This window comes from Episyrphus balteatus, chromosome 2 (assembly GCF_945859705.1).
Source record: "Episyrphus balteatus chromosome 2, idEpiBalt1.1, whole genome shotgun sequence".
Classification (NCBI taxonomy): domain Eukaryota; kingdom Metazoa; phylum Arthropoda; class Insecta; order Diptera; family Syrphidae; genus Episyrphus; species Episyrphus balteatus.
The window spans coordinates 85,017,273-85,029,754 of record NC_079135.1 but is presented as its reverse complement, the minus strand read 5'-3'; the positions used below and the strand labels follow the sequence as shown (position 1 = coordinate 85,029,754).

The 12,482-nt window shown below is 30.9% G+C and overlaps 1 protein-coding gene across 1 annotated transcript; it reads right to left on the bottom strand.

Annotated features, from left to right (window-relative positions):
- Nucleotides 1–3,079: 3,079 nt before the first annotated feature.
- LOC129909883 (T-complex protein 11-like protein 1) lies at nucleotides 3,080–10,798 on the bottom strand. Its single transcript, XM_055987025.1, has 8 exons — nucleotides 10,640–10,798; nucleotides 10,178–10,397; nucleotides 5,297–5,407; nucleotides 5,060–5,221; nucleotides 4,519–4,997; nucleotides 4,140–4,458; nucleotides 3,829–3,995; nucleotides 3,080–3,764 (listed from the first exon to the last, which is right to left on the bottom strand). Exons 2-8 carry the CDS (start codon nucleotides 10,198–10,200, stop codon nucleotides 3,466–3,468), a joined length of 1,560 nt encoding a protein of 519 aa, XP_055843000.1. The 5' UTR covers nucleotides 10,201–10,397; nucleotides 10,640–10,798; the 3' UTR covers nucleotides 3,080–3,465.
- Nucleotides 10,799–12,482: the final 1,684 nt, after the last annotated feature.

The following is a 12,482-nucleotide window of genomic DNA, read 5'->3' as shown; positions in this document are numbered from 1 at the left end:
CCAAAATCTGGAGTTACGGGCAAAAAAACGGTTTTTTGGACCTTCACCCATTGAAAAAATTCTAGCTTCGACAATTTTTTACCCATTTTCGATTTTTTTACAGTTTCTGATAGAAGATAAATATACCTTTTTAACAATGTATAAAACATGTTATGTCGGTTAAACCACTTAGAATTTATAAGATGTCAAAGTTCAAAAATTCAATTTTTTTTTGTCATTTGCCCAACTTCGGCATCAATTTAAAGTATATGTTTTCAAGACAACATGCTATTTAAAAAATGTACTCTAAAACTTTATCTATTTCCCAATTGATCGAGGTATTTTTTATGAAAATCACTTCAAAATTGGCTTAGAAAAAAAAATTTTTCGATTTCAACCCAGTTACAGAAATTCGAACTTTTAGGCATAGAACAAAAATGTTGTTTCGGCACGTATGAGGATAAGTTGGGCGCCAGGATTTGATGAAGGGTTTTTGTAGAGGAGCTCAATACAAACATTTTTTTTCTTTGTTAGGGGGGTCTATCTCCCCCCGTTTAGGTGGGAGGGGCATTTTTCTAAAAAAAAATTATCAAAATAAAAAAAATTATTAAAAAACAACGGCAACACTTACAGTAATAAATGATACCATTTCCAAAAGGCAAAATTGTGCATTTGATTCTAATTTTTAAATCAATAAAATATTACCAATTGTTTTTGAAATAATCGATTTCAAAGTTAAAAATAAGGGAAAAAAATTTTTTTAAAACTCATTTTATACTATTTTTGTCCATGAATTGAATTTTAGTAAATAAATTACTTAGACAGAAAACTGCCTCAATAAATTCCTTATCGAACAGTGAAAACTATTATGTTTCTATGTCTTCTAGTTTTTGAGAAAATTGAAAATTAAAAGCAAATGAAAACAAAAAATATTTTGAAAAATGAAAAATCTGATAAAATAATTTTTCAATTTTCCCAAAAACTAGAAGACATAGAAACATATAGTTTTCACGGTTTGATAAGGAATTAAGTGAGGCAGTTTTCTGTTTTTGTTTTTTTTCTAAGCCAATTTTGAAGTGATTTTCATAAAAAATACCTCGATCAATTGGGAAATAGATATAGTTTTATAATATATTTTTAAAATAGCATGTTGTCTTGAAAACATATACTTTAAATTGATGCCGAAGTTGGGCAAATGACAAAAAAAATTGAATTTTTGAACTTTGACATCTTATAAATTCTAAGTGGTTTAACCGACATAACATGTTTTATACATTGTTAAAAAGGTATATTTATCTTCTATCAGAAACTGTAAAAAAATCGAAAATGGGTAAAAAATTGTCGAAGCTAGAATTTTTTCAATGGGTGAAGGTCCAAAAAACCGTTTTTTCCCCGTAACTCCAGATTTTGGGGGTGTTAGGGGATTTTCAAATACCGTTTCGTATTCACTGCGACTAGCTCTACAAAACCTGATAGGTCTCCGCCCGCGTATATTTTGAGTGTTACACCGTGTAATTTGAATTAATGTTTTCGTTTCATAGATTTTTATTTCAACTTTTAAAAATATGAATTTCTTACATACCAAGTAATTCGCATTTTCAGTTTGAACCCCTGCTTTAAAACAAATAATAGTTCGAGTTCTCATAGTCCAGTCTAATAAGGTTTCAAGTTTATTTTTTTAAAAATATTTTTGTTTGACAGTAGGCTGCCATTTTTCAAGATTTCGTGTCACACTCATATACCCAGAAGACACGTCGCACATTGAATGCTACAGATCATGGCACTACAAATCATTGCCTGCTAAAAGACAAAATCATAAACTAACATGGAAGTCACAGGGCTATATCTTACCTCAAATGTGCCAAATAATGAAGAATTTAAGAACTAAAATAAAGACCACACATAAATTATTTAATAAAATCTACAAGTTGGTTGAACTGTTGAAGATTAGTGTAAAAACCATTTTTAAACAAAACGTTACAGTTGTCAAATTCAGAAAAATGTTTCGTGCAGTTCCCAAGTTCAAAAAATTGTAGACATTTTTTTGAACTTGGAATTTGGAGAGTTTTTGTGAAAAAATATTGATTAATTTATCTTATTTTCACGAAAACACTACTTAAATTTTCAATTTATTTCTGAGGCCTACATGCACAAAGGCGTAAAATAATTTTTGAAGAAGAAAATTATTAATTAGTAGGTAGTTTGAGAGCTTTTGTCTCCATCGTTTTCATATTGGGATTTATGGAAGAAATAAATATTTGTATGTATGTCATCGATCAGTGTTAATCTTTTAACATACAAAAACAGAGGAAGGCACAATTTATTTAGGATTTTGTTAAAAAAAAAATAAAAAGAAAGGAAATTATTGGAATCAATAAACATATTCAATGAAAACTGCTTTGATTTCAAAAAGCTTATAATCATATTTTGAATCTCAAGTTTGGTTGGCAAACTTCTACTTTTTCCGTAAGTTGAGAAAACCGAAAGTTTATCAACTCTCGAGTTTGAAATCGAAAGTTGAAAACGTCAACTTTGCGTGAACAAAACAAAATTCAGAAGTTGAAGATAAAAATCCCCAAGTTATGTTAAACTTCTAGTGAACAAAATCACCCTAAATGGAACCATAATCCCTCTTTTTGGTGATTTCTATGTATATCAAACAGCAAATATTAATCAAATTAAATAAAAAAGTCTCTTAAAAGGAGTTGCCCAAAACCTTATACCTTGACTTCCTTAAAATGTAATGATTGTACCTCTTTCTGTTTTCTTAGATGATTTCTCTATTTGAATTGGATCAACAAACAGAAACCCATCGTAAAACTAAATTTAGACATTTGCTGAAACGATACTTAAATATTTAAGTTCAACTTAAACTCCTTTGTTTTACTTTTTCTGTTAAGTGTCACATAAGGATTTATGTAGAATTCAAAATTTGTATTCTTCATTCTGACTATTGAAAAATTGCCGCTAAGTCTGGCCCTTTTAAAAAAATTACTATGTATGAATTTTCATTCTTTATAAAAAAGAAACCTGCTTTCAACTTTCTTTCTTATCGTGACAAAAAAAAAGGTGCGGTGCAAAAAAGTGTAGAAAAATAAAATTGTTGTCTTACAAAGAAACATTTATTGTGTGTTCGTTGTTAGTATTGTGTCTATCAATGATAATTATTTTAGCACATCATGTTATTAATGCATAATATATATTTTTTTCTTAATTATTTGTTTTGTTATTTTATTTCATGAGATTTTCTTAACTTTGTCTCAACCATTCGGATATATCACTCCAAAAGCATGGCAGGGTTGTCTCTTAGTATCATCTAAATTAATGTAGAATGTACACTGCTTACATCTTCTGGGTGGGTCAGTTTATGTAGCATCGGCACAGCATATTTCTACTTTCGCCTTTGTTTTTGTTGTTGTTTTTTTATTTTTTGTCCAGAAACCCCAACCAAACTTACCATCCACAGTAAACGAAAATTTAATTGAACTACTCATTCTTCGTTTCTTCTTTATTTTCGTTAGATGGTTGGGTTGTTGAGTTCGCAGATGTACTTGGCAGTGGATCCGTATTTGTGGAAGTCGAAGTACCTGCAGCTCCTGGTCGTTGATTAGTAAGCACCTGTAGGAAATATTCACCAAATACTGAGTGATTATAGAGAATAACTCGTCGCAAGGCAATAGCGAATGCCTGTAATTCATCTTGGTAATCAGTGTAGCCAGGTGGCGGTGGTGGAGTGCCAGCTTTTGCACCTAGCACAAGCCTAAAGTAGGCATGCAGACGTTTCCCTAATTTATATATTAAAATTAATAAAATGCGAGTAAAAAATGTCCTCCATAAGAAATTACTTACATAATAAATTACGAACAGGTGAATCGATGTTTCCAATTTGAAGAATTTGAGTTTTAAGCGTGTTTTCGGCAGTGGCATCCATTTCATTTTCATTCTCCTCTGTGAGTTTGGAGTTTATGAATGTCTTAATTTGAATCCAAATGTTTTCAATTGCCTCAGAGAGTTCCCTTTTTTAAAAAAAAAATAATTATAAATAAAATAACATGAAATGGTGTTTTTAAATATAAGAATTTTAACAAACAATCAATGCGAAGTGAAAATTGAAAATAAATAAATTTCCTATAAAAAGTAACGGTTATGGGTTTACTTACTTTTCGTTGGTAACACTTTGAAGTAAAATTTCAATCTGCTTGGCCAGTGTTGTGCGATTTGCTGTGCGTTGTGAAATAATTGGTACTGCTGAACAAATAGAAATCAACGATGCGCTAGCACACAATCGCTTTGCTCTCTGACCTAATTTCAAAATTCGGTCCTTGTCAACAGAAAGTACTTCAGGGAATTTCTCTGGATCAGACCAGTTCATTAGTTCCATGTAGGCGTTGTATATGGTTTGGTCTGGACTCAATAAGGTTCCGGTTTGTGTTTGAACTTGATTACGTCGCAACCAACTGTCTGTGTTAGGGAAGCCAACTGTAAACAAAAATTAGATTTATCAAAATATTATTATCTTTATTAAAAATTCTTGCTTACACTTGTAATATTCTAAATACTCCTTAAACTTGACCTTTTCATATTCAACTGAATTTGCTAAAATATCATTTCTTGCTGAATTCAACATATAATTGGTCATATCCAGTTTCATAACAGTCATTGTTTCTAGAATTCCCTTGAAAGTTTCAACAACATCATCGATTTCAGTTAGCTTTTTTACTTGTTCATCCCTTGCTGGGGCACAAGATTTTGCCATAATTGTTATGACAAAATTAGCATAAGATTTGAAATCAAGTACACCCTGTTCAGCTTGTTGACGGATAACACTTGCATCAAGAACTTCATTGATGTGTTCCAAGGCACGTTTGTTGCTGGAAGGAATAATTTGTGGGAAACACTCTTTGATGTCTGCTAATAATTGAATTGCATGGTCGTAATTGGGTGGAGTTAAATTGAGTTGTTCACGTAAAATGTCCCAGAAAACTTTATGCATTACTTCCTTAATACGACGTTCCAAGCTTAGAAAGATGATTAAAATATACACAAATTGTTGAGAGGACAAATGTGTTTGATTAGTTACCTGTTCTCTGGTGGTTCATAAGGCTCAAACTTAAAATCCGGATTTACAGCTATTTCATGTACTAATGACATGTTTTCAATATTATTGACCACATGAGTTAGTTCATTTAGAGTCACGACTTTTGGTGGACTTCCATCGGTACTCGGAAGCAAGAATCGTGCTCTGTTTAAAAATTAAATAGAAAAAAACTTTTTTTTTTAATAATTTGAGTATTATGATATATGTTTGTTATCTTACTGATCAGATCCTTCACTATCAGTTCTTAATCTCATGCTAGTAGCAACAGGAGAAGAACTTAAAATATTTTCCATGTTACTTCCTTCATTGGTAGAACTGTTAGAATCCATTCTAAAATACAAAAAATTATATTTGTTTAATATTTCTCATGATAAAAAATATTCTAGGCAAAAACAATTTCATGTGTAAGATTTGGAGTTTGATATCAAGATTTCCAATACAAACTTGACAAGTTTTTTTTTAATAATGAAACACAAAGCGATTGGGTGTCTCGAAAATTTTATTATTGGTTAGAAGAAGATACAATGAAAATAAATGAAGTCATTCATATCGATGCGAACCCATTTTCTATGACTCAGCCAAGAGTTATCTACAAATGACCACATTTAAAAATCTTGAAATCTCGAATTGTAATAATCTTGTATCTTTAAATCTTGCAACATTAAAAATATGGCAGACTACGGTTTCGCGAGAATTTTAAGTACCTGCGAGATTTTGCCTCAAAATTTGATATTTGAAAAATTATTTAACGTAAGAAGATTATCAAAATAAAATACACAATTTGTCCTTATGGTAAAAGTAAATTTTTTTTTTAATATGTATTACTATAATATAAAAATTATAATGGCATTAAAAAAAAAAAACAATTAATCCACATTTAAAAATAAAACCACGTTTTCAAAAAATTTGTTTTCAAAAAAAATGTAATAAAAGTAAAATTAAATCCAAAATAAAAGTAAAATTAAATCCAAAAATGAAAATCTGTTTGGTTTACGAGAAAGTCAGAAATCACATAATTGGTTCTCTAACAAATAATATGTTTTATTGATAACTGTATAACCAGGTTAGTAAACATTTTTTACTGTAAACAACAACAAACAAACGGTTGTTATTTACGGGTGAACAAATTATAAGTTAAGCAAAAAAATAATATATAAACCAAAACAAACGAATGCATATTGGTATCAAATTAAAGGTGCTACTGTCAGCTTTTAAAATTCAGAGGTCTTCCGGGTGAAAGTCTGGTAGTTTTGTCATGCACCCCGTTTTGTGGTTAGAAGCGCTAAACAAGAGTTTTTGGCTAAAGTCCTGTTTTTGGTGGTGTTCGTGGACGAGTTAAGGAGTTTTGTTGGTATAAAATCAAAGATAAAACTAAGCACTTTTCTGGCATAGGAGTTTTTTAAGCCATTTGTTGATAGTTTGTTTTTATTCATACAAAGTATATTTAAAATTATTAAAATATAAGGGAGAATTAGATTAAAGGTGCGATGCAAATGTTGTTAATATAGACATTAAAGAATCAGTAATGTCAAAATAAGGCTAATAACATATTCTTTCAAAATTTAGAGGTCTGCCGCATCAAATCTTGACCCCGCAGCATTGGGGAACATTAGAAGTGAAAAATCTCAAATTTCTGACTTGGAAGACCTATGGTTTTCAAAAGGAGACATAAGTTTAAAGGGGCACAGGGTATTATTTCGTAGTTTTGCATATACTTTGGGTCGTTGTTAAGAATCTATCAAACTTTTTCCAAAACACCATTTTGTATTTAAATGCTAATGACTCTTATTTTTCAACACAGGTACCAAAAAACAAGATTTTATGAAAAAGCTCACATTCATCGCTTCTAACCTTAAAACAGGCTACGTTTCGAAACTGACAACCTTTGACCCAGAAAACGTCTCAATTTGAGAAGAAGATGGTATTACCTGTAATTTGACATTAATATCGTCTTCTAGCTCTATTGAGATGCACAATGCACTTTACCACGCCAATCGTGCCAGGATGTGGCCGGGCAGAGCTGTAGTTTTCGTAACTACTAATAGCCCGCTTTCACTTTCAATTTGAAATTTTCTTTAGCTCGATGAGTTGAGTGGCCGCCCGGTCTATAATTTTAAAATCTGTTAAAAAATTTTTTAAGCCTCAGTCTATCAAACAATAATATTTGAGATTAGAATACAATGTTCAGGGTAGTTTTTGAACTTGAAAGACGCTTTAAACTTAAGATTTTTAGCCAATAGTCTATTAAAGCAACTACACATTTAGAAGCCGCTGTTTATTTTCACAAAATGATAAGTCCATAACTAATATAATAAATGATTTAATTGAGCGGCTAAAACTAATATCAATTCTTTGAAAAATCATTTTTTTCCGAGAACAGGTACATGAATGGAATAGATACGTTTTTAAAAACGACACAATATTTTGGTAACAAATGTAAATATTAGAATTCGTCTCTTCAAAAAGTGTGTCAAAATGAGTTGAGACAATACGGCTCTTATGGCCTCAATTCTGATGGTCAGTTTGTGATTCAGTTACAGTTTTTGAAATTTTTGAATCGTTGCGTTGGTCAGAAACTCTTCACTTTAAGAAGCTGAAATTTTTCTTACAAAATTATTCATCAGCACAGGACTGTTGGTACACTTGCCAGCCAAAACAGCTATCAGAAATGCATTTTTAATTTTAAATTTCTTTACCAACCCACTTATTCTACAACTCAAATTGGTATAGGTCGTTTCAAATCTAAAGTCCTGACTCAGAGTTTATTTTCTCCCTTCCAATAAAATTGAGAACAAATAATAAACAAAAAACTCAATTTTATTGGCTCATTGCGGCAAATCAACTCAAAAATAACAACAAATCATGCTTGTTTGAGTGCAAGAAATGCTAGAGAAAATAAAATGCACGACTGGGGCCGCACGTACTTGCTCTTGTAGTTCAAAGTATCTATATCTTAGACAACTATTGGAAATTAAAGGTTTTCGTTAAATTTTGAAAAAAAAAAATAAAAGTAAAAAATATTCCATTTAATTTTTTTTTTTTCAAAACTTTTTAGATTTTTTTTTACATTTTACACTTCTAAATGACAAGAAATATCTGTCTGCAAATTTTGAATAAAATTGGCTTAGCCTTTGATGAAATATACGACATTAACTAAAAAATACATCAATTTGGCAGAAAACGGCAACGCCATACCGTTCTAGGAAATTTTTGTGCAAAACTAAAAATGCAGTTTTGTTAGACTCATTAAGACTATAACGAATACCAAATTTAATCGAAATCGTTAGAGTCGTTTTCGAGAAAATTGCAATAACTCATTAACGATACACGGGAAGAGCCGACATTAGCGATTAAAAAAAAAAAGAAATTGTCATATTTCCAATATCCGTATTTTTTGAGAAAAACTAAAAACGCAGTTATATTAGATATACGTACAGCATTACTTGTGTCAAATTTAATCAAAATCGTTAGAGCCGTTTTCGAGAAAATTGCAATACCTCGAAAAGTTTGTATGGGAGGTATACGTTCTAGGCGAGATATTAAAAAACAAAAAAAAAACCAACCTTGGAAATTACGAAATAATCATCTGTACCAAATTTCAAGAAAATTCGTCCACCTGTTTAGGCTGCAGCTTCTTGTACACCTTTTTTTGACGACGCACAGACGCACAGACGCACCGACGCACAGACCGACGGACGTCATGACGAAAACCACTTTTTCAGACTTCTCCATTATCGTAATGTTAGTTTTGATTAAAACCTCGAATTATTTTTTTGACACGAAACCAATACTTGCCCTATAGAGCAAGTAAAAATAAACTAACGAAAAATCAGAATTTGTTTATTAATGATTTCTATGGTGACGACTCCAAAATAATTGAAAAATAAAAATAAGATATTTACTGCCCAATTATACAAATGAAAAGATGTGAATAGAATTTTAAGTTATGAATTGCTATCATATAAACTGGCCATTTCTGGCCAACCTAGTCCTATAACAATATCTTCGGCAAAATTATCCTAACTGCCTTCAAATGATAAATAACACTGGTCAACAATTTTTTTGCCACAAGAACCAAAATATACTTTTCTATTAGTTTTTGGGGTGCTGAATCCGAATCATAAAAACAGAACCTCGAAAACAGCCAAAATGACGTTTTTTAGCATTTTATAACGGTAATATTTCAAAAACGGAGGCCAATCAAATTTTTCTGACTTCAGATTCGGATTCAGCACTCCAAAAACTACTAAAAAATTATATTTTGGTTCTTGTGGCAAAAAAAAAGTTAAATTTTGTTGCCCAGTGTAATTAAATAATTGTATGTTTTTTTGTATTGTCCGCGGATATGGAGTGATGCAAGCCCGGGAGACTTGCCTCCGCTTTCTGAGGCTAACCCAGTAAATCTCACAGACGGATCAATTAATTGAAATAGGGATATCAAGAACTGTTCTTCATTATTTTATAGTAATTTTAGAAAAAGTTCAGCTGCCTCATAAATGCTTCCTTCCAGTAAGCGAATGAGTTTTTTTTATTTTTGCTCAATTTTTCATGGGACTTTTGATTTGAAACGACCTATACCTATCTAAGTATATTCCACACTAAGGGGTTGTTTTATTATTTTTTTTAAATCTAATCTCTCAACAAGGTGTTAACAATAACCAAGGTAAGCATTCTACTTTTCTTACCGAAGCAAACTAATACATAAAATGCAAAATTAATACAAATTACACTTGTCTTTTAAAACATGTTCTAAACAAACTTAAAAACTAGACACCTTGAATGCAATTGGATGTAATATTATATAGCTACCACCAACTATCGAACCAACCAACCCACCCAACACCCGCCAACCGCATAAGAAAATAAAATAAACAGACAATAAATCTCTTTGTTCTTTGATTTTATTTTTGAACAATTGATTTTGCTTGTTGATTCACTCCGTCACACGTCTGTTAACAAGACAACACACAAGAAAAAACATTACGATTACATTTATTGCAGTTCCTGTTTTGTGTGTCTGTCTGTCAATGACACCACTCTTCAATTCTCTGCCAATACAAGTTTTTCATCTTCCAAAAATGGTATTAATCCCAGACTTACCTTGAAACTGAATCAGCTGGCATTATTGCGTCGTTCGCGAAACACAGAGGAGGACTTCGACTTCGTACAGGAAACGTTGGCTTTGTTTAGACACAAAGAAACTTCTAACTTGTTTTGCGGAGACGTGTGGAAAGGAGGACGAAATGAGAAGCACCTTCTATCGAAATAAAACTTTATTTTTTTTTCTTCAAGCCAGATCTGCAATTTGCTCCTAAAAAATCTAAAAATACTTTCCAAAATGAGTACGAGGCCAAAAACATTGGTTTTGTGGTATTGCACAAGAAAATTTCTAAGCGGAATGTTTAATTACAAAATTTTCATCTAGCGATTACGCAGTAGTTTGTAAATAGGAAGGCAGAATATCAAATTAGTGAGTGTGGGGGAAGAGGTAGGGGTTACAGAGGGAAAAAAAACTCGTCGAGAGCTTTGTTTATTATGTGGAATTTTTTTTAGAGTACTTACTTTATTTTAGATCTTAATTAGCTTTGCTGGGATTGTTTCTAGTTTTTTTTTTGCAAATATATTAACTAGGTCAGTTTGTGTTTAAAATTATCATCAAGTTATTTTTATTTATATTTTTGCTGTTTTTTATATTTGTCTGTCACTTAAAAATTTTGTTTGAAACAAAAACAACACTTCACAATTTTTGTGACTGAGTTGAAGGAGTATAATCTTTTTCTTTTTTTGTTTGTCAATCTGATCTAAATAATTGCAACAAACCTTTTTATATGAATTCAATATTATTATTATTGTTTAATTACACAAATAATTTTAAGTTTTTTATTTCTATAAAGTTCGAGATGCGACGAGAAGAAAGGTTTTTTGTTGAATAAAAAACTGAAATGAATCAACTTTTTTGGAAATACGAATACAAAATTTGAATGCAATTGAATAACATTGAAATTGAATGTGGATTTGACGGATAAATCGATTTTTGGTAACATTCAGTAGAAAAAAATATATAAATGGACGCATTCGAGTCTTATCAGAATAGAATGAAGCAATTTAGTGCAAAAAAAAAACTCGCAAATTTTCAAAACCCAAAGCCTGCTCGCGCTAAATTTTAGCTCCCATACAAATTATCGAACATTTTTAGCCGAGCTAAAATGGATCCCATACAAATTATCGATTACTTGTATGGGAATTTTATCTCGGCTAAAATTTAGCGCGAGCTTAATTTTAGCTCCCATACAAATTATCGAAAATTTTTACCCGAGATAAAATGGATCCCATGCAAGTTATCGATAACTTGTATGGGAATTTTATCTCAGCTAAAATTTAGCGCGAGCAGCGTACCAGGCTTCAGCTAAAATTTTTCGATAATTTGTATGGGAGCTAAAATTTAGCGCGAGCAGCGTACCAGGCTCAAAACGCGGTTTTCGGCAAAAAAAAAAAAAACTTGAAAACATGAAATGTTGTGTTCCCATAGGAAATTTTTAGGTCTTGATTTGACGTTTTAATTATTTTAATTCTGCAACACCCCAAACCCCTCAAAATTAATGGCAAACAAAGGAAAAACTGCTCTCTTTTGAACGGTGTTCTAATGTTTTTTTTTTATTAAACAAGTACCTAAACAAAAAAAAATTAATAGCACATAAAGCCTGGTACGCAGCTCGCGCTAAATTTTAGCTCCCATACAAATGATCGAAAAATTTTATCTGAGCTAAAATGGATGCCATACAAATTATCGATAACTTGTATGGGAATTTTATCTCAGCTAAAATTTAGCGCGAGCAGCGTACCAGGCTATACTGTAAAGTAAAACTTATTCTTAGAATAGTTAAATATGTTTTACTAGAATCTTAAAGTGAATAGAGTCATACACTTTTTTAGTTGAAAGTATATTTTACTCTACGTAAAGAAAATATTGCTACTCGTAAGGTATATACTACTACAATTTGTTCACCATAATTTTCTTGTAAAAATTACTTTACGGATCCAAGAAATGTTCAATACGTAAGGTAAATTTTACTTAAACTCTATGGCTTTTTACTTTAATTACCTTACTAGTCATATGGAGTATAAAATACTAGATTCATTTTTCTCCGTGCAATAGACCTACAATTTGAGCAAAATATTCTTGAGATATAAAAAAATTTTAATGCAAATAAAAAAAAACTGGGTTTCCCGGGAAAAAGTATGTTACAGTTTTTTTTTTTTTTTTTCTTATTAACTTTAATATTTATTAGAATGAAATCTTTAGTATTTGACTAAAAACTACTAGGTCATTAAATAAGTGTCCATAATATTGGAAAATTTTAGGTATACAAAATCAATTAAAAAACGAAAACATTTTTTTTTTTCT